Source organism: Capsicum annuum, chromosome 1 (genome assembly GCF_002878395.1).
Source record: "Capsicum annuum cultivar UCD-10X-F1 chromosome 1, UCD10Xv1.1, whole genome shotgun sequence".
Taxonomy (NCBI): domain Eukaryota; kingdom Viridiplantae; phylum Streptophyta; class Magnoliopsida; order Solanales; family Solanaceae; genus Capsicum; species Capsicum annuum.
This window is the reverse complement of record NC_061111.1, coordinates 248450785-248474785: the sequence shown is the minus strand read 5'-3', so window position 1 is coordinate 248474785 and position 24001 is coordinate 248450785. Positions and strand designations below refer to the sequence as shown.

The window sequence follows — 24001 nt, the reverse complement described above, 5'->3', positions numbered from 1 at the left end:
GGAATTTCACAAGTAATGTTCATAAATCACTATTCATACTCAAATCATGTATGCACAAGATTATAAATCAAGCTTATGGAAAAATCCCATGATAATTGCGTACAACATTCATCAAAATGGGTTAATGATGTATGCTCTTTAAACGATCTCCAAAATCCATTACATATACATACATATATATATCTTTAAAACTTGTTAAAACCACAAAGTTTATGCCCATGAGATTTAGGATAGTCCCACATACCTTTTTGATGAAAAAAACTTGTGATATCTTGATTCTAAGCCTTGGAAGCATGAGTTTTTGAAAGATGGGAAAATAGTGTTTAAATCATGTTTTAGTCGTGGGGTAGAAATGATGAAAAACTGACATAATGATGGGAAAATAGTGTTTAAATCATGTTTTAGTCGTGGGGTAGGGTTTTAGGGTGAGGAAAAGACCAAAATACCCCTAAAGAAATTGAATAAAAATTGTAGGAATTTTTAGTTGACGACTTAGTTGACAGCTTGTCAACTAGTTGATGACTTAACAACCTAGTCGTTACCTTCTCTTTATGATCTGGTTGAGGTTGACTTGTTTGATAGCTTGTCAACTAGTTGACGGCTTGTCAACCTAGTCGTCACCTTTTCTTCAGTGATGCAGGGTGTTTCTGGTTATGGATGTCGACGAGGTTGATAGCTCGTCACTTAGTTGACGGCTTATCACCTCAAGTTTTCACTTTGTTGACAGACGGACACGCTGAGGTAAAATGAGCATAACTTTCCACTCCGATATCGGATTAAGGTGAAACTAGTTGCGTTGAAAAGAAGATTCGAAGATCTTTCATTTGGTATACAATAGGTCACGTAACTCATTATATTCTAGGAGTAATGATTGTTGGAAGTTGACCTATGTTGAAACGTTTACTAAAACTTAATCGATAGAAACGTTCTCAAGTCGTCTTTGAGTTAGAAAATTTTTGTGACCTCAATTCATTTTCAAAAGTATCCCCACACTGTAGAATTAATCATCACACATATATTAACGAGGAATCATTGGTTTTAGGTCTATACATGTAGGAAGGACGGTTTAAATTTTAGCTCGAAAATGCAGGGTGTTACAAGTTCCAACCTCTTGTTTTTGACTGAAACTGTTCATACGTATTTTCCTCATATCTCCCTTTAAATAGGAGTCGTATTACATCAACAGATGGCCTAATCCTTATGAAACTAGGAAATACAAAACCCTATTCTTATTAAATCAATTGAAAGTCTAACCTTATAAAACTAGAAAACATAAAATCCTATTCTAGAATAATAAATAAAGCTACTTAATATAAATGTATAATAAATAAAATTACTTAAAATATAATTAAATATTTAATTGATTAACTTCTACGGATCCACAACATTACTCCCCTCACGTTGAAAGAGCTTGTCCTCAAGCTCGAATTCTAGGGAATAGTGTGTACTGAATCATCCGATTCCAGCCCTAGTCAAGTTTTCTTGAAATTGACGTTAATAGATTTCAACTATACTAGTTTGCGAAAGTATGACTAATTTGCCCACTAGATTGCTACTTTCACTAGGTTTAATCACTAGAAATAATGTTTTTGTATTTCTTCCCAATTCATTGGTCCCTTTGCTCGTTTAAGTTGACAATACCCTAATTGTGCTTCTCCCAACATGTGCAACCCAACCGCTTCAATCTTTTTTGCTTTCGTTGTATGTTGATTTTCAAAAAATTGTTCACAGCGATGTCCCTAAATTAATTGGTTGGTGACATCGTTAGTAGGAAATTCCATCTTTATATACCTTGGTACTGTCGAATGGGAATTACCACTTATTGGATGATTCTGCTCGGCTAGTTGAATAGGCAATGTAGCAGCAGTTGTTGATTTGCCAGTTGTTAGGGCACTACTCGACTCAGTTCCCTACATTGCTAATTTTTGTGAAGCCAATTCCATGCCAGAAAATTGTTCTTGGATGACTTGGACAATTTTTTTTACCAAGGTGTTCCATCGCTGCAAGTTTAGAATCCATTATGGTTTCTATAGCTGCGTGTTCTTTTTGGAATCTGGAATTAATTTCATCGTCCATTGTGTTAGGCTCTGATACCAAATTGTTATGATCTTTGGCGAAGGATCGAGTCACAGGATAATGAACAGAAAAGTCTGACTCAATTGATGTTGACTTTCCCTTGCCTTTGTTTGAATTTTTGGATTGACCTATTTTGTAGATAAATTCAGCTCGTTAAAGGGAGACTGAAACCTTAGAGTTCAACAGAAAATACAACTCCGATCTCTTCAGCTCGTTAAAGGGAGGTTGAAACTTTAGAGTTCAATGGAAGATATAACTCCAATCTCTTATTTTTGACTGAAACTATTCATACATATTATTCCTCGTATCTCCCCTTAAAATAGGAGTCGTATTACATCAATAGAAAACCTAATCCTTATGAAACTAGAAAACATAAAACCCTATTCTAGAATAATAAATAAAGCTACTTAACTATGAATATATAATAAATAAAACTACTTAAAATATAATTAAATCTCTACTTCTTCGGAGGTAGCGGTATGGACTGCGTACATTTTACCCTCCCCAGACCTCTGGGTTTGTTGTTAAAATATAATTAAATATTCAATTAATTAACTTCTACGGATCCACAACACATGCTCATACATATTTGAATCTTTCTTTTATATGAAAATGTTATTGAAACAACTGAAATTAATTTTACGTATGTAAAGCTCAATTTGGATCATTAGACATTACCATCTCAAAAGAAATTAGTAAAATAGAAACTAGAAGAGTTTTTCACGTGCATTTGTTTGATATATTTTTCTTTTTAAAGTCTAATATTTAGACTAAGAAAAATATTCTCCTTTAACTTCCAGATACCTTTTTTACTTCAATTTTTTAGAAGTTCTTAGAAAGTGTCAAACTAATGTTACAAAAGGCAAGGATGTAAGAGCAAAAGAAATGCAAAAAAAATCTATAAATCTATAAGGATTAGGCTTTACCCTCCCCAGACCCCACTTGATGGGAATACACTGGGTATGTTGTTGTTGTTTGGGCCCAGGCTTAGCATGGGCCAGATGTAACTAATTTGAGGAGTGAGAAACTTGGTGAGATATAACAAGCTGATCATTTGACTTCAGGAATTTTATAACAGTGTATCTTAAAGAATATATTTTCTCTAATAAAGTGACAATTGATCTCGATGCACTGTGTCCTTTCATGAAACACTGGGGTTGATGTCCTATGAAGTGCAACTTGATTATTCCATACAAGTTCCTTTTGACTTTTTTCTCCAAACTTTAGTCTCTAAGCAACTGTTGATACAAATTAGTTCACAAGTTGCCACAACCATTGTTTGATATTCTTCTTTTGCACTAGATGGAGCAATAGCATTCAGTTTCTTGTTCTTCCAAGAAACCAAATTATCTCCTATCAAAATACAATATCTAGAGTTGACCGTCTACCAGAAGGTTATCCTGCCGAATCAATGTAGACTTATCCAATGATCTGCTCATGGCCCTGATCCTTAAAAATTTGTCCTTTATTAGAGTTGATTACTTGATTTTATTTATCCATGACTATCACTTGGAGAGTCCATCAATTGACTTACAATATTTGCAATATAATAGTAGTGGCAAGCCAAAAAAGCTCATTTTATGGTGGTTTATTCACATTGTTCTTGAATTTCTAATGACAATCATATGAAGCAAGAATTAGTAATTTAAAATGTTGAAGACACCATTATTGATCAAAGGAGGGGTAAGTTTCTTGTACTTACGGCAGGTAGGTGTGAGGGGGATCAATACTCAATAACTGAAGCAAATATATAAGACTGGATTAATTGTATGGTTGTAAGGTTCTTGAATCTACAGAATGAAAATTTGCACTATCACTTGATATATTGTCAAATATTTGAGTGTAATTCTGACTATTCTATGTGTAGATCAAAATTCCAAGTGGCCTATCAACACAGTTTGTTATCACATGCTCCGATGGGTCTTCACATCCCTTCAGCACGAACAACGATATAAGGTACTATACCAATCCCTCTTAACTCATCATTTTTTGGGGGTTAAAATCACGTGAGATTGAAAAATCGTCAGTTGTCCTATGACAATGTAATCATGCACAGGGCATATAACTTGTGAATGTTTTGTCTAATAGGTTCAACGAAGTCACGCAAAACGTAAGCTGTAAGCAAACCATTGAAATGGTATTGCATCGTAAATTCTTGGTTTAGGAGAATATCTAATTTAGGGATAATATCCACATCATCATAAAGTGAACAGTTATAGATTGTGTTGAAGAGATTAGGATTTTGTTTCCTAATCCTTCTTTTAAGTTACTTTTCTAAAAAGCACTTTAGGATCACATGTCTTGAGTAATATGTAGGTAAAACGGCACTCCCTATATGTTCTGTATCATATAAATGAATGAAAGAATCCACATATTGATGGCATGGATTCATTTATTATTTATTCAGCATGTACTTTTCCAGATATGGTTCCTTGCATCGATAGTTGTGGTTGTAAGCTGTTTGTCAGCAGCTTATATGCATATTCCCACTGTACTTTACCTATTTATTCTCTCTCGTATAATCTGTAGCTAGAGTATTAGAAAGACCTATGTTTCAGCTTATATTGTTGTAATTTCATGATATTAAGTTGTGTACACTTCTTTATTTTTTATTTTTAGATAAGGTATTAAGTTGTATACATCATATGGGGAATCAGCTTTTCATTTATCATTTAAAAGAAGAGAACTCAGCTGTTATTTCTTTTGGTGCTTGTGTTCATGGGTTTGTTTGTTACCCTAGAATTTTGGTATTGGGAATATCTTATTCCCTTAGTTACTATATTATCGTCGAATCAGATTTTGGTTCTCTGTGTTCTTTGATTATTGAAACTTAAGCTGCTCTGCTTTCTTATTTCTTTGTAGAATGCGTGATACTCTTGTGCTGACGATGAGAATCTTCCAAAACAAGGTATTGTTTCCTTTATGATATTATGAAATGTGGAGTTTGAAACTTAACTTCGTCCTTTTTAATTAACCATCTAATATGATTTCCTGCTATTTCTCTGTTTACTAATCATTTTGCACATCTATGTTTGTTTAGTACAATCTAAACTACGATGTTTCCTATATATTGATGCTTAGCTAGATTCTAGAAATTGTGGGCATCAAAACTTGGTTAACATATTTGAGTCATACTGTAGTCGGATTCTAACTCCAATTGGACAGTTTTTAGCACACATGTTTCTTGTCCTGAATCTTTAAAAATATAAAATGAATAGTCATCCATGGTCACTTATGTTGATCTACTAGACTGCACTAAATTACTACCCTTTTTATTATATGCTAATGTATACACAAACAATTATGCTTCAATCCCAGGCAACTTGGTGCTGGTTATATGAATACTCAATGACCATGATCCCCATTTCAATTCATCTCAGGCCAACTTGATAGAAAATAAAAAGAGCTAATAGTAGGAGTTCTATATTTTTGATAAAGCATAAAAATCTGACATAGGTTAAAAGAACCACCTAGAAATGACATTAGTTAAAGTAAATATACTGACCTGACTAAAACATTTTCCTCAATGTTGCTCAGACTATTCACTTTCTGTGCTGCACCCGCACTCGTGTCGATACGACATGGGTGTCGGAGCCGACTGAGTGTACTTTGACCAAAATCGACATAGAAATTCCAGACAAATTCAATGAAAGGAGCGACCGATTTTGGGTACTTTGAAGAAAATGGAATACCTTGTATACAAAAATTTCTATGTCAATCACTTTTTTTCCTTTTATTTCCTTCCAAGATTCTCTCATCAATATTTTGTCCTCAAGTTCCACATGATATCTCATCATTAGGTTTTATAGTCCTATTTTTAGATTTTTGAATTATTTTTAGCCAAATTCCTTCACCCGTATCCATATCTGGATCTGTATTCCCGAATCTTAAAATTTAGATTATGAATGATTTGACCTCTAGATCTGCACCCGTATCGATGTAGATTTTCCCAACTAATTGGTGTCACCTGTATAGATTTTTTCTTCTTATTGTGGCCTGCTTTTTGTCAAGGCTGCATGGATTCCAATACTATGGGTCTTTCAAGATAACTCACTTCATGTGATTTTAGGTTTACATTGTCTCCATTTAATATCTTCCCCACCATGATATCATATTTACAGACCAGTGGAGAAGCAGCTGGACATGAAAAAACCATGTCAAACGGCTTTCTCTCATTGTATCCTCAATCTGTGCTATTTGCACCCTTTGGCAATTAGGGTCCTTTTCTTTTTACGTTTTCTAATTTGTATGACCGCACATTCATCTTAGCATCTGCATTTCTATGAACTGATCTTGTGGTGTGTTGGCGTTATCAACTCAACTTTATCTCCTATATAACATTGCTAGTCTTATAACTGCTATGTAAAATTTACCTTGCATTTATCTATTCATATCTTAAGAAGGACCTTGGATCTAGTTCAATTCCAAAATTTAGCTGGCGAGGCAAGGATTGCCCAACTTTATACAAGGAGACAACAACTCATTTCCTCAACCAATTTGGGATTTTAATACACGCGTCTTCTTTACTCCTTCCCCACCCCATGGCTAGATTTTGAGAGCTAGACCATGTAAGACATAACATGGGTCTATTGCGGTGGTATTACTCTAATACATGTTAGGAAAATGAATCTTCATTCTATCTGAAACCAAAAGTTAGCTTATGAGGAGGTTAGGATTTCTCTGCATCATATAAGGAGACAATAATCACATTCACTCAACCAATCTAGGCCACAAACAATAATCACATTCACTCAACCAATCTGGGCCACTTAGTACCTTTCTAAGATTTCATGAAGTTTGTTGAAGATGTAAATAAGTAAATAAAAATGTGATCTCTTTAACAACTTAAGCTTTTTAAATGAGATGGTCACGATTGATAAGGATAATGAGTGGTTGCATTCTTGAACATGGTTTAGAGCAAGCAGAGATTCTGAATTCGGGTCTCAGCGCCACTCATTACCAAAAAAGAGTGTCATGTGTTTTGACCCATGAAAAGAATTACGCGTGCCCAGGAGAAGATGTGAAAACTTAAGTAAACTCATGTTGCCCAACACAACAAAAGGGGCTTTACTTTCAGTAACTTCTTTCACTCGTTCTGTTGTCTCATTTCAACTTTCAATCGCATTTCCACCACGATTTTTCTCCAAACGAGAAGCTTTGGCTAGCCGTTCACTCACTCTCTCGATGGTTTGCCGCGTGCCCGGGAGAAGATGTGAAAACTTAAGTAAATAAAAGTGTTCTTTTCTCTCTCAACAATTTAAGCTTTTAGATCAAATGATCTCATAATTCAACAAAATATGATAAATTATGTCAAAAGCATATCTAGTATGTTCTCAGTCTTTTTCTCTTTCTCTATCAGATTGTACTCCCTCCATTTTGTTTGCTTGTCCACTTAGCATTTTGCATCCCTGAAAATAACATTAATTAAATTTTTATTTTACCGAGTTGCTCTTATTAACTACAACAACATACCCAGTGTATTCCCACAAAGTGGGGGTCAAAGTGAGGTCTGGGGAGGGTAAGTGTACACAGTCAATACCACTACCTCAGATAAAGTAGAGAGGCATAAACCCTCGAGTCAGGATACCAAACAGTAAAAAGACATTTAAAAAAATCATAAACAAAAACTAAAAATGAAATAACACACCAATAGATAATAACAAAAACAAGACACCCACAGAGTAGTTAGAAGATACTACGAACAGGAAACTACCAGACCAGACATATGCATAGCACTTATGACCACTAGCCCTGCTACAAACAAAACACTCCTACTTACTAGCAAGGACACACTCCCACCTACCAACCCTCTACTCTACCCTAATACGCGTCCCCTACACCTTTCTAACTAGGGTCCTGTCCTCCGTAAGCTGTAATTGCTTCATGTCATGTCTAATCATCTCCCTACAATAGTTTTTCGGCCTACCTCTACCCTCCTATCTTCTCTCGAATAATCTCATTTCTAACCCTACCTATCTTTGTATGTCAACACATCCATTGTAAAATCCTCATCTTCACTACTTTCAACTTTTGGATGTAGGAGTTTTTAATTGGCCCACACTCCGCTCAATACAACATAGTCAGTCGGACTGCCACTCCGTAGAACTTGTCTTTTAGTTTAGGGGGCACCTTCTTATCATGCAAGGCTCTAAAAGCGAGCCTCCATTTCATCCACCCTACGCCAATGCAACGTGTGACATCCTCATCAATCTTTCCATTTCCTTGAATCATCGACCAAGATACGTGAAACTATCTCCTTTGAATAGCTTGGGAATCCAACTTCACTACCATGTCCACCTCATGCATTAACCCACTGAAGTTGCACTCCAAGTATTCCATCTTGGTCCTACTCAATCTAAACCTTTTAAACTCTAGGGTTTGTCTCGAAACCTCCAACTTATCAATAACACCTCCCCAAGTCTGTCAATTAGAGCTCACCTTGATATGTCAAGTCAATACATCCATTACCGAAGTGAATAAAACTGGACTAAGAGTCAATCCTTGGTGCAGCCCTGTCAAAACAGGAAAGTGCTTTAAATCTTCCGTCACTCTTCACTCTGTTTTACATGTCCTTAATGAACCTAGTGTATGCCACAGGAACATCTTTAGCCTCCAACACCTCCAAAGAATCTCCTGAGAACTTTGTCGTATGCCTTCTTTAGATCGATAAACACCATGTGAAGGTCCTTCTCCCTATACTGCTCCACTAATCTCCTCACGAGATGAATGACCTCGGTAGTCGAGCGACCTGGAATGATACTGAACTGATTCTCGAAAGTAGTCACGATCCTTCTCAACCCCAACTCTACCACCCTTTCCCGAACCTTTATAGTGTGACTTAACAACATAATACTCCTATGATTATTGCAGCTCTGAATGTCACCCTTATTATTATGGAATTATCGTGTTCCATCTTCATGCTTCGGGCATATTTGTCGTCCTGAAAATGACGTTAAACAAATCGGTCAACCACTCCACACCTACCCCAGCAGTGCTCTTCCAAAAATCTAACAGAATCTTGTCCGGGCCAGTCGCGATACCCCTATGCATCTTACAAATAGCACCCTTGACCTCCTCAACCTTTATATGCCTACAATACACGTAATCGTGAAACCTCCGAATGCTCTAAGTCCTCCAACACAATGCCTTTGTCCCCCTCATCGTTCAAGAGTTTATGGAAATAAGACTATCACCTTCTCCCCTCCACTAATACATTGCCATGCCCCCCCTTGATGCACTTCACTTGGTCAAGGTCATGAGCCCTCCACTTCTAGCCTTGGTTAGCCTATACAACTTATTCCTGCCTTTCTCGTCTAATTCTGCATACAAGCTCTTGAAAGTTGTTTTAGCCGTCATAACCGCTTACTTAGCCTCTTGCCTAGCTAACTAATACTCCTCCCTATTCGTCCGCTTCTCCTCTTCATCCTTACCTCCACCAACTTTGCATTAGCCGCCTTCTTGTCTCCACCTTACTTTAGACTTCGCCATTCCACCACTAGTCCACCTGCTGCTCGCCAGATCGGCCTCTTGAGGCAACCAACACCTAGATTCCCTGATGCAACTGACAGTCATCTCCCATATACTATCCATGTCCCCTCTTGTTAACTATGTTTTGAAAATCTAAATTTGAATACTTGTACTCCAATACGTTTCGAAATAGTTACTTACCGGTAAGGATAAAATTGAGAAAAATAATTAATTGTCACTTATATATACTAATCCAATTAAATTCAAAATTATTGTGGTTTTTAACAAATAATAAAAAAGGGAATTTAAAGATTTTTTTTTAAAGAAGAAAGAAAGTAGACCAAACCCAAAGAAAAAAAATAGTGAAAGGAATTAAAAGTTCGATTGTTATCAAAAGTGAGAAAAAGAAAAAGTAGAACACAAACATAAAAGAGAAAACACAAAAGAAGAAAAGAAGAAAAGAAGAGAAGAGGAAAATTGAGATTCTTATCCCAAATCATCAAGATAATAATCCTAATATTTTATTTGATTTTATTATGCGATTATAAGAAAATTTTTATGGTAGAAACATGGAAATTTTTTAAAGGAATTGAGAAAATCTAACGTTAGGGTTGTTCAACCCAAATTATCAATTTGAGGGCAAACATTACCAAAATTTGATTTTGATTAGTGTTCTGAAATCCTCTCGTCTAAGAGAATTAGTTGATTGTCATGGGTTGGGAATTTGCCCTGTTGACCTGAGTGAACTTTATGAGTCAAACTTTGGTAGCAAATTTGACTTCGGCTTAAAAATAGGAAACATCTATCAAAGGGTCCTTGACCATTATAAACCCATTTTTGTGTAGTTGGAGGTGATTAGAAAGGGTGCTTGAGTTGTAAATTCGAGGTAAGTGAGATTTCAAGCTCTTAGTGCTTGCTTTTTGTTAGAATGAGTAGAAGAAAAGAATAGTATATAGAATAAGAATTCTACTTAGAAAAGAAGTGTAATGTAGTGTCTTACTTTGGAAAAAAATTGGAATGTAGTGTCTATAAATAGTGTCAGTGTAATAATGTAGATACAACATGTCAATAATATTTTTCTCCTATATTTCTCACATGGTATCAGAGTCTCTACGATTTTGATACAGGTGCAAATAATTTTTGCTCCCGGCGGGCAGCTATGACTCATATTGGCTGCCTGTCTGGACAATGATCGTGTTAGCAAAAGTTGGGACGCCGTGCTTCTTTCGGTGGGTTCTTATATCTAATTTGAATAGCATCGTGCATCTTTCTAGTGACTACTTTCTCATATCTGATTTGCATAGAACCGTTCATCTTACCGCTTACTACTTTCTCATATTTGATTTGCGCAACACCGTGCATCTCTTCGGACTACTTTCGTATTTAATTTGTGTAGTACCATGCAACTTTTCTTACTACTTTCTGATATCTGAGTTGCGTAGCACCTTGCCTCTTTTTAGTGACTCCTCAGATTTGATTTGCATGGTTTTGTGTGTTTTCTTATTGACTCCTTAGAACTGATTTTTGTATGGTCGTACCATCATTCTGACCCTACCTATATAATTCTTCTTTTTTAGTACGGTCCTGCTGTCATTTCGACCCTACCCCTATAATTTTTCTTTTTCAAATAAGGCTGTACCGTCATTTCGACCCTATCTATATAATTTTTCTTTTTCACCAGAGTCGTGCTATCATTACGACCCTACCTATTATCTATTTTCCAGTAGTGTTTGCCATCATTCTGATCCTACCCTTATAATTTGATGGTCTTAAACAATCTTCTCGAGCCTGTTTTGGGAAGATCATCGATTTCTCTTCTAGTAGGGTTTTGCCATCATTCTGACCCTACCCATATAGTGTTTCTTAGAATTTGACCATTTTTTAGTTGTTAAATCTAATAATCCAACCCATGAGCATGTTACGACAAACTTTTGGTGACTTGTTCAAAAGCTACTCATCTCTTGATTTCGAGATTAACAACAACAACAAACCTAGTGTCACCCCACAAAGTGTACTAGTTTCTGACAATTTTCTAGTGACAAATCTACTTTCTACTTTTTGGCGACGTTTACTACTTTTTTGACCATTTTTTCAGTTTGTTCCTTTTAACTGTGATCATCTGGACGTCACGATCAATCGTTAACTATTTTCTTCAGATATCTTCATCAAGTCTCTTACCGGTTTTCGTATTAATCACATCTATAACAAGCTTGGTACATAGTGACCTATATGCACCAGCTTGAGGGAGAATGTTAGAATATGAGTAGGAGAAGGAATATTATATAAAATCCTACTTAGAAATAGATTGTAATATAGTGTATTACTTGGAAACGAATTGAAATATAGTATCTATAAATAAGGGTCTCAGTGTAATAATGTAGATACAACTACAAGAAGTCAATAATATTGCTCTCCTATATGTCTCACACTTTTCATACCCATTTTAAAAATGTGTTTTGTTTGCTTCGTTATGTGTTGTGACACGGTTATCTTCGAGGCCAACCACATATGTTTTATGTTCAACGATACTAAAACTCATTATAGAATGGTTTCATGGTGTGATACAAGTGAGCCATGAGGTTAAGGCATTGTGTATGTCCATTGGCATCACTAGGCATTATGTATGCTTCTTGGCACACGGGGCATTGTGTATGCAGAGGCGGACCCACGTGCTAGGGTGGGGGTGCATGTGCACCCGTTAAGTTCGGACAAAGCTATATGTATGTACATATATATATATACCTTAAGACAAATATATATATTATATGTGCACCCTAATGAACATCATTCCACTTTGGGCGCGTTGGTTCTAGATGACGTTTCCCACAAACGTGACCCAGGTTCGATTCTAGTGGTAACGTTAATTTTGCTATTTTTTGTTTTATATTATTTACTTTTTTAATAACAAAAATGGGCATTAGGGAGTTGAACTCGTGACATGTTGCTTAGAGAATGTACCCTATTCCACTAGGCTACTACAATGATCTGGTATTACTTTGTTAAGGTTTATTTATTAGCATAAAATCCATATTTTGCCTATGTATTTGTATTTTCATCATTGCTTAAGTTTCTACTGACCAGTCAGTCAAACACTAACATTATCCTTCATTCGTCATTGAAAGATTCTCGAGGCTTATGTAAAGATAATGGTGCACCCGCATTCCTTTAATCCTGGGTTCGCCTTTGTGTGTATGCTTCTTGACATCATCAGACATTGCGTATGCTTCTTGGTATATTTGACGCATCGTGTATGTTGTCATGGACTCGTGCCATTTATGACAAAAACTGTCTCATCCCAAAATACCTCATAGACGTGACTGACACTTGCTTAGTCCACAACATGGTACACAATGCACAAAAAATGTCAAGACGCATACACAACACCACCGATGTTAAGAAACATGGTGGTTAGGAAATTAAGATTTCTCTAGAAACTCCTAGATAGTAGATATTGTTGTAGTATACAAGCCTCTTTGGTTTAAAATGAGTGGAGATTAATAAGCCACATGTTCTTAGTTTAGTGTGACATATTTTTGCTTATTATGTGGTTTATAATCCTCACATACTAGGTATATGTAAATAATCTAGAGATTAAAATAGAACTCAAAAAACCTTCAACTTTTTCTCTTTGCTGTTTTGTAGCAATTTACAACAACAATTTCTTTATCGTTCCTCCTTTTTGTTTCTAACATGGTATGAGAGCTCTTTTTCTAAAAGATGTAAATCAAGTATTATTGATTCGCTCATTAAGTTTTTGATTCTTCTTGAATTTGCTTGTTGGAAAGTCATGGCACCTGAAAATCAGCCAACGACGGGTCCTCCAATTTTCACCGGGGAGAATTATCATATTTAGGCTATCAAAGATGAAGGCTTATTTGAAGGCTCTCAACTTACGCGAAGTTGTTGAGATAGGAGAACCTGTTGTCCAGCCTTTGAGAGTTAATATTAACTCTCAGTGAAATTAAAAAGCACGATGAGTTGGTAACAAGATATCCAAGAGCTCTCACTTGCATACATTCATGTCTTACGGAAGTGATGTTTACAATGATTATGGCTTGTGAAACAACCAAAGAGTTTGTGAAGTCTGTCAAGGTCTTAACTTTGAAGAGGGAGTTTGAACTTTTGAAAGATAAAGGACATAGATAGTGTGAAAGAATACTCTTCCAAGCTGATGGAGATTGTGAACCAGATAATAATACTTGGTGAAAACTTTTCAAGAAGTTGTTGGAAAGATTTTGATCAGCCTTCTTGACAAGTTCGAGTCAAAAATCTCAGTTATTGAAGAGTCTTGTGACTTGGCTAGTCTTACAATACTTGAATTGATCTCCAAATTGCAATTCCAAGAGCAACGGGTAACTATGAGGAATGAACGGATAGTCAAAGATGCCTTTCAAGGAAGACATAAATTCAAGCAACAAAAGGAAGGCAAAAAGTCTTGTTAGATCACTCCTGAGAGGTAAAATCTGGTGGATACCAAAGTGAATCGTTGAGAAAAGAAAAATTTCCACCTTCTGGTATTTGTAAGAAGACAAACCACTTGGAGAAGAATTGTTGATAGAAATCAAAGAGATATGCTATTCAATGTAGATATTGTAAGAAGTATGGACACATTGAGAGGAATTGCAAGCAAAAGCTAACTCAAAGCGTCTAGACTTTCCGACGAGTAAATTTTGCGGGTGATCACTAAGTAGGAAAATCAGAGGAGGTATTCATGGCCTCCCTTACATAACATGTTGATCGATGTAATTGGTATGTCAATAGCGCGTGCACAAGGCAGATGTCGATTGATGAAAATCAATTTGCTAGCTTGGACAGATATGATAGAACTAAACTAATGCTTGGAAATGGTGCACTGGTGTAAGCTCAAGGTCAAGGGTCAGTAAAACTTCCTACTATTGAAGGTATGAAAATCATTATCGATGTTCTTTATGTGCAAGTTTGACTCAGAACTTGTTGAGTATTGCTCAGTTGCTTCATAATAATTATTCACTTAATTTTAAGGATAAAAAATCTGTCATTTATGATCCTAATGGATGTGAAGTAGCTAAAATTAGCATGATTGACAATTCCTTTCCAATTTCATGCTATTCTGCTGGAAGTTGCTCTTTCAATCTTGAATTGAGTGATACATGACTTTGGCACGAAAGGACCGGTCATTACAATCTTAGTTCATTGGTGTAAATGCAATCAAAGGGTATGGTGCTTAATGTACCCAAAATTGACATGTGCCGAGATGTTTGTGAGTCATGTCAATTTGGTAAATTCATAGACGATCCTTTCTTAAAAGGAAGTCTTTGGAGGGCGAAGGAAAGGCTAGAGTTGGTTCATACAGATTTATGTGGACCAATGAAGACGACGTCTTTGAGTGGAAACAAATAATTTGTTCTCTTTGTGGATGATCTAAATCCATCTCCTTCTTTTCTCCTTCTCCTTCTCCCTCTTTTTCTTCTTTACAAATAAAAAAGAAATTATTTTTACCATATCGAAGGAGATCGAGAGACAACAACAACAACAACAAACCCAGTGTGTTCCTACAAAGTGGGGTCTGGAGAGGGTAAGATGTACGCAGTCTATACCGCTACCTTCGAAGAAGTAGAGAGGCTATTTTCGATAGACCTCCGGCTCAAGATAAAGAATAAACGACAAGGAGATGAAATACATAACAGAAAAGGCATAAGGAATACTAAAAAGTAAATCAGAGCAATACGAAAATACGAGAGATATTGCAACACGAAGTAAGCAGATAGCAACTAAGAAAATATGAAAGGGACCCCACGTATAAGTAACACATATTCGCCGCCATAGACACCTATAGACCCAGACCTAAGGTTACTAACCCAGCTACACAAGAACTCTCCTGATGGCTTGCTATAATCGACACCCTCCCGCTAGCCTTCTACCCTTATCCGTGGCATTCACACCTTCCTATCTAGGGTCATGTCCTCAGTAAGCTGCAGCTGCTCCATGTCATGTCTGATCACCCCCCTCCAGTATTTCTTCGGCCTACCTCTACTCCTTCTGAAGCCATCCAACGCTAGTCTCTCACACCTACGCACTGGGGCATCCGCGTCCCTCCTCATCACATGTCCAAACCATCTCAGCCTTCCTTCCCACATCTTGTCCTCCACTGAGGCCACTCCCATTTTCTCTCGGATAATCTTATTCCTAATCCTATCCCCTCTAGTAAGCCTACACATCCAACGCAACATCCTCATTTCTGCCACCCTCACTTTTTGGATGTGGGAATGCTTGACTGGCCAACGCTCCGCGCCATACAACATCGCCGGACGGACTGCCACTCTATAGAATTTGCCTTTAAGCTTAAGGGGCACTTTCTTATCACACAGCAACCCCAAGACGAGCCTCCATTTCATCCAACCTGCTCTAATACGATTAGTGACATCCTCATCAATCTCACCTTTCCCCTGGATCAAAGACCCAAGATACTTAAAACTATCCCTCTTACAAACATCTTGGGAGTCCAACCTCACCACCACATCGTCCTCCTGCCTCAAGTCACTAAACTTGCATTTCAAATACTCCGTCTTAGACCTACTCAACCTGAACCTCTTCGACTCAAGGGTTTTCATCCAATCCTCCAATTTGTTATTCATGCTTCTCCGCGTCTCATCAATCAGCACTACATCATCCGCAAATAGCATACACCAAGGCACCTCGCCTTGAATATTCCGCTTCAACACGTCCATCACCAATGCAAACAGGAACGGACTAAGAGTCGATCCCTGATCTAACCCAGTCTCGATCAGAAAATGGTTCGAGTCTCCTCCCGCCGTCCTCACCCTGGTCTTCCCTCCATCGTACATATCCTTGATAACTCTGGTGTACGTCACCGGGACCTCCCTCGCCTCCAAACACCTCCAAAGAACCTCCCTTGCGACTTTATCATATGCCTTTTCTAGGTCGATGAACACCAAGTGTAAGTCCCTCTTCCTTTCTCTGTACTGCTCCACCAATCTCCTCCCCAAATAGATTGCCTCTGTCGTTGAACGGCCAGACATAAATCCAAATTAGTTCTCTGAAACAAACACAACCCTCCTCAGTCTCCGCTCAATCACTGTCTCCCAAATCTTCATAGTGTGACTCAACAGCTTAATACTCCTGTAGTTGTTGCAACTCTGAATGTCACCCTTATTTTTTTGGAGCGGAATCATCGTACTCCATCTCCAAGCCTCAGGCATGTTAAACAAATCCGTCAACCACCTAAGCCCTGCCCCCCCCGCATACTTTCAAAAATCCACTGGAATCTCGTCCGGCTCCGTCGCCCTATCCCTCCGCATGTTACGAATAGCCTCTTTGACCTCCTCTACCTTAAAACGCCTGCAGTAGTTGAAATCACGGCTCTCTTCCAAATGCTCCAGCTCTCCTAGCTCAATGCCTCTGTCCCCTTCCTTGTTCAAAAGTTTATAAGTTTATGAAAGTAGTCCTGCCATCTCTTCTTAATGTGAGCATCCTCCCCTTTAATCACTTCACTTGATCTAGGTCACGACCCTTCCGCTCTCTAACTTTTGCAAGCCTATACAACCTCTTATCCCCTCCTTTCTCCTCTAACCCAGCATACAAACGCTTAAACGCTGCTGACTTGGCAGCTGTAACTGCCAACTTAGCTTCCCTCCTAGCTACCTTGTACACCTCCCTATTGACCCGCTTAACATACGCCCCCTTCTTGATCTCCACTTTCTTCTTCATTCCACCACTAGTCCCCTTTATGCCGACCTGCCCGGCCCCTCGAGACACCCCACACACCTTTAGCAGTCTTTGTGATGTAGCTGGCCGCCCTATCCCACATAGCATCCACGTCCACCCTGCACTCCCACGCCCCTATACCCCACCTTTTCCCCTAGCTCCAGTGCACTTTCTAGCGTCAAGCTACCCCACTTAATTCTAGATCGACCCTCCCCGAACCAACTCTTCTTCCTCTTCTTGATAGACTAGTCCATCACTAACAACCTATGTTGGGTTGAGAGGTGCTCGCTCGGAATGACCTTACAGTCCTTACATAGCACCCTATCCCCCTTCCTAAGCAGTAGAAAGTCAACCTGAGTCTTGGTTTTCGCGCTTCGGAAGGTAATCAGGTGATTCTCCTTTTTCGGGAAACTCGAGTTCACATCCACCAGCTCAAAGGCCTCGCAAAATCCAATAGGGCCGCTCCTTCGCCATTTCTAACACCGAAGCCAAAACCACCATGCACATCATCATAGCCTCCAGGTAGGACCCCAATGTGCCCATTGAAGTCCCCTGCTATGACGGTCTTCTCTGCGCTAGGCATGCTTCTCACCACCTCGTCCAAATCTTCCCAAAAACTCGCCTTCACCTCCTCTTCCAAGCCCATCTGTGGCGCATAAACACTACACACATGCAACGAAAAACCCCCAAAGACCAACTTAATCTTCATCAGCCTATCACTGACCCTCTTAACCTCCACCTCTTGACCTCTAAGCTCCTCGAGAGAGTAATATATAAAGCTTACTTTATATACACAAAAAACTTGAGTATAGGCCGCGCTAGATTTTGTAGAGTGGACATCATATTTTACTCTTATGGCTCAGCTTGAAGTATTAAATCTTATTTACTGATTATGTTACTGTAGAAAAGATTTCTGATATTTTTCTTACAATATTTGTGTTAGGTGAACTTAACTTAGCGACTTTTATTTGGTGCTATAGATTCATGAAAATTTCTACCACTCACTTTTTGTGCAGGCATTCGATGAGAAGAGGAAGGGGAAAGTATAAGCCTTTGCTCTGTAAAGGTGCATTATTTATGGCCATTGTCATTCCTTATATGAACCAATAAAATTTTTTAACAGTAATCAACAGGCTTTTGATCAACATTTTTGAGCAACTAGGAAGAAAGATCCCCCCCCTTTTTTTAATAAATTTTGTAGTTGTCACTCTATACGGTGCTTTTGCACCATGTGTTGTATCATTATATTAGATTTTGTCCTTTTTACCCATTTGTATCTCTTTGTTGTACTTGTGAGAAATCAGAATCAGTGGCTGATTAATTTTATTGATTATAGATCAATCATATCAATTCAACTTTTCTCAATAGTTGTACTGATATCTTTTGTTAAAAGTTATATCATTATTTAGGGTACTATATTTTCTTCAGAATTTTTGCCTCAGTTCATAAGATCCTTTTAGTATGTAATGGATGTTTAATGTAAGGGCTTAAAGAAGTGCTATTGCTTGATGAATTCAATACTGTAGGTTTGAAGATTTTGATCCATCAGTCTCACCATGAGCACTCAAGAGGCTTTATGCTATTGGTTCCATGAAAATATATCATTATGTAATGTAATAATCTTCATAGTTGTTTTGTGATATTTGTCTCTTTCCTCGTTTGATCCTTCCCATAGCGTCTTTTAGCTATTTGTGACTTGGGGGAAGGGTGGCACAATTTTCAAGGTGATCGGATGTGTTTCGAGATTTTTTTTTTTCCCAGTTTTTGAAGTTTGAAAGCTTGATCAAAGCCAACATCTAGGATTGACGAGGTTGGATTTGAGTTTTGACAATTCGCTAGGTCTGAACGGTGATTTATGACTTGGTTGGATGTTTTGCTCAATCGCGAAGCATTTTGGAGTGATTTGGACACTTTTGTGGAATTTTAGCTTTCTTAAGGTTCAGAGTTGACGACCTCGAAATGCCGATTTGATGATTTCAATAGTTTTGAAATGTTTTTATGATTGATTTGCACTATTAGTTTACGGGAGGTTTTGAGTGATTTTTTAGGGTTGAAAACATCATTTGATTTGAGCTGGGTTACTGGTTTGGATGTATTTGTTGCAGCCACACCGACAGCCCTTTTCCTGCTTAGGGAAAAAGTTTTGGGTGGTTCAAGGAGATTGGTCGCTTTTGCGATTCTGGTTCCACTAGGATGGTTCTGCTTCAGCGAATGACGTACTGTACATCATGGTCTGCATCAGCGAGGAAGACCCTTTTTGAATGCGGTGCACTTGTGGGGTTCTTCTGCCTCCACAAAGTTGAGTCACTTCAAGTGACTTCTGCTTTTGCGGAGTTGTTCTGCCTTTGTGAAATCGCAGGTGAAACGACATGTCTCTTGTGCAAAGATTACAATGTTCCTAAATAGTGGGATATTCCTAATTCAATTTCATTATTCTAAATTTTATTTTGGGAGTTTTAGTCTTTGGCTTGGGGTGGTTTTTGAGCTGCGAGATTTCATCGCGTGGATTAGAATCGAACACTATCTTTGGTATATCATATCTAATATATCATTTTTTTTTTTGGTTTAATCTAAGTTTGGGTATTGGAATTAGGGGTTTGGACCTAAGTTTCTAAAATGATATTTCTTGATTTGAATGCGTCTTGGTAGTATGGTATGCTCATGTAGAGCATCATTTTAATAGATTGGGATCCCTTCGAGGCGGTTCAAAAAGGAAATAATGATCATATGAGGGTTTATGGCGTGTTTACTCGGCTTTCGAGATAGGTTATGACTTATTTTTTTAGACTATGCATGCTTGAGCAATACTTTATTGTATGAAGTGTAATATTGGGTAGGCATAGTGGTGGATATTAGTGATTTTTTTTTAAGGAAAAATACATAAAGTAGCATACGTAAGTATTAAATTATAAAACATAGTAGCACTTTTATCAAATTACATTTTGTAGCATATGTATTTGTATTTTTGTAGCAACAGTTTGTAAAAATACAAAATACATATCGATCATAAGGACAGTAAAAATAATATGTATTTGTATTTTTGTAGCAACAAACAGTTTGGAAAAACATAAATATAACTTGTTATATTATGTAATTATGAAACTGTTGCTATGAAACTCACAAGGGAAAAGGCTCAAATATGTTATCGAACTATCAGAATTGGCTCATCTATGTCGCCCGTTAAAAGTTTGGCTCGTTTATGCCATCGCCGTTATAAAACAGGCTCATTCATGCCATTACTTGTTAACAGTGATTTTTCAAAAATAGCTTCGCCACGTATTGTGTTACTAGAGGTCCACATCTTTTATTAAAACAAATAGAAATGGCTTATTCATGCCATTCATTAAAAGTTTGACTCATTTATGCCATAGCCGTTGTAAAACAAGTCCAGTATTTGTTAAGGTGGTTTTTCAAAAGGCATTATACATAAACATGATCTTTAACTTGACATCAAATTATAACTATGATCTTTAACATTGCCAGTATACAAGTAGGTCTTTTAACTATACAAAAACTGAATAAAAGAACACTTCAATCTTGCAACACATGTGCGTGAAACTCAATCGCTCCTACATGGACTAGTACTCCAACCAAATGTTGCCACCTAATTAAAAAGATACACGTAGATTTTAGATATTAACCTTTTTAGTGTATAAGTAGGCCCTTTAATTATAGAAAAACTGAATAAAAAAAAAACACTTCAATCTTGCAACACATATGCACGAAAATCGCCTACGTGAACTAGTACTCAACCATATGCTGCCACCTAATTAAAAAGATACACATAGACTTTAGATGTTAAAAAAAAAAAACTTAATATACAACCATCTCAAATACATGTACTTTTTAGATTTTTTTCTTTTAAAAAATAAGAAACAATTCATTAAAAATTGTCTTCATTAACATAACATTCAAGTCCAATGAAAATTAAAGGTTCATTTAGAAGATATGAAATCCGATGAAAACCTACAAAATTTTCATCTCTTATTCTCTTTATTAAAGAAAAATTATTGAAATTTTAATGGATGGTATAAATGAACCATTTCTGATAGTTCAATGGCATATTTGAATTTTTTTTTTCACAATTTTAATTAATGATGTGGACCTCTAGTAAGATGACACGTGACAAAGTTGTTTTTGAAAAACCACCGTTAACAAGTAATGACATGGATGAACCTGTTTTGTAATGACGATGGCATAAATGAGCCAAACTTTTAACGGATGGCATAAATGAACCATTTCTGATAGTTCAATGACATATTTAAGCCTTAATAAGTATGTTATTTCTGAATTTTGCCTTTTTTTTTTTTTTAATTTATAAATCAGTATTTACAAGCCGAAAACCCTATCTAAGCCAAGGTCCGAATCGAGTCTCACACGAAAAACGAAAAGCAAAAGCAAAGAGCAAAACGGAAACAAAGAGTCTACTTGGGGCTGATATTCTCTCCTACTATTTTGGATAGTCTTTACTTTCGAGAATACATTTATATTAACACTATTCAATACTCATTTTTTGTATTTAGTGGCTCTTGTATCGATTTTAGTAGGTAATGGGATACTCTTTTGTATATTTTTCCTTATTCTCCATCTTTATTAGTATCTTGCATCTATATTTATCTATTTACTGATCATTTATCTGCTTTATTCTCAGTATTTCTTATACCTTCATCAATTAGTCTATTACTAACGTTTTAGGCTATGATTTAGCTTACGTATTAGTGGGTTGGAGCAGGTTCCATCATAACCTGAGAATTTGGTCATGACAATTGGTTCAATTATCAAACCAAAACACTAGCATGACCACACTTAGGCTCTCACCATATCTCTTTTGATCAATAAAATTCCTAGCATGTAACACAAACTTCCAAGTTTGGGATCCCCTTTCTATTCCGCCACTTGAGGTCTTTACAGTACTTGTTCTACATAAAATTAGTCCACATGGTTTTTGTGTTCTGAAGTTTCACCATAATCTTACAAATAAAGCTTTAGACACATCAAATACAGACCTAAATCCCAAGCCACCCTCATTCTTTGGTAAATAGACATCAGCCCTAGCAACCAATGCTTATTTCTCCCAACCTCCTAAAAGTTCCACAAGAGTTTGGTACAAACACTCTGAAGAATATGAAGCACACATTTTGGAGGCATCATGGATGATAATTGACAAATAGGAATGCTTTTCAATATATTACTAATTAATACAACTTTACCCCGAAAAGATTAACATTTTACCTTTCCACAATTGAGGTTTAGTCTGTGCCGCCTTCATTAGATCAATGAAGTTACTTTTTCTCTTCCTAGCATGTCCGATTGGACACCCAAGATATCTAAGAGGAAATTTGCCCTTAGTAAAACCAGTAGAGTCTTCCACTACCTGTATATTGGCCAGAGCAACTTTTTTGTAAACTAAATAAGCACTCTTCTCCATGTTTATCTTTAGGCCTGATTATTTTTCATAATCACCTCACATCTTCATAATTAATAGCAAGGAAAACCTATCAGCAGAAGCAAAAATAATAGTATCATCAACATAAACTAGGTGATTTCTATTTTCACTCTATTAGGCATTTCATAGCTCCTAAAATCCCTGTAAGTAAACACTCTTCGGTGATCTAGAGTGAAAATAAATAGAGATAGAGATAAAGGATCCTCTTGTTTAATCCCCTTAGCAGAATGGAATAAATCATGAGGATGTTCATTTATCAGAATAGAATACCAATAATTTTCTGCCAGTCTCTATATCATATCAATTATCCCCATTCTTTCCAATACCACAATTAGAAACTTCCAATCCAATCTATCACAAGATTTGGCCATGTCAAACTTATCACAACATTTGCAGTCTTACTCCTTTATCTAATATCAAAGATAATCTCCTATGCAAGAAGAACATTTTCTGTAATGCCTAACAAAACCAGATTGGTTTTGAGAAATGAGCTTTGGCAAAACATGCTCCATTCTATCATAAAAAGTCCTCGAAATGACTTTATTTAGAAAATTACTCAAGCAAATAGGTCTAAGACTAGAAAAGGTCACCACTTTCTCCTTCCTTGGTAACAACACAAGATTAGTATGAGTAATAGATTTGGGCAAAGTCACTCCATCAACAAAAGCATTAACCACCTTCACATTGTCTTCCCCAACAATATCCCAACACATTTGATAAAAGTGACTAGTAAAACCATCTGGGCGATAAGAACTATTACTATTTAGATCAAAAACTACCTTTTTAACCTCTTCTTAGAAGGTGGAGCCTACAACCTTTGATTAACTTCTTCTGTGATCGTGTTGGGAATCAAATTAATTAAGGACAGGTCCTTCGAAGAAGTATCCATTATGAATTGATCCTGATAAAATGCAATAGCTTCAGCAACCACCTGATCCCTTTTTTTTCAGCCCAGGAACCATCATCCTTTCGAATTCGGGTAATCTCTAATCTCTTCCTTCTACCATTTACTAAGTTGTGGAAAAATTTGGTATTTCTATCCCCTTCAGAAAACTACCGAATACCTGCTTCCTCCCTCCAAAACTCCTCTTCATAATGTAAATATTGTCTCAACTCAGCTTGAGCTCTCTGTAGAAAATCCCTATTAGCAGTAGTAGGAAATTATTCAAATAGGTCCTCTTTAAATCTCATTATATACTCCTTAATAAACAATTGCTTAAAGATATCTCCAACTTTCAGTCTACTACATGAATCTAGAGCCAATTTAGTCCTCTTAATCTTTTCTTTCAAATTAATAAAGAAATCACC

At 36.9% G+C, this 24001-nt stretch overlaps 1 protein-coding gene across 21 annotated transcripts in view; it reads left to right on the top strand.

The window, feature by feature from the left end:
• LOC107849837 overlaps positions 1-19816 on the top strand; it is a 62000-nt gene extending 42184 nt beyond the window's left edge. For 14 of the 21 annotated variants that reach the window (XM_016694406.2, XM_047401286.1, XM_016694399.2 and 11 more), the window contains 3 exons: positions 3944-4032; positions 4939-4984; positions 18264-18612. In XM_016694406.2, the coding sequence (XP_016549892.2) occupies positions 3944-4032; positions 4939-4984; positions 18264-18296 (168 nt within the window). In that variant the 3' untranslated portion in view covers positions 18297-18612. Of the gene's footprint in view, positions 1-3943; positions 4033-4938; positions 4985-18263; positions 18613-18773 lie in introns of those variants that run through there. The other 7 variants (XM_047401297.1, XM_047401271.1, XM_047401276.1 and 4 more) reach the window with 3 other exon arrangements.
• Positions 19817-24001: the final 4185 nt, after the last annotated feature.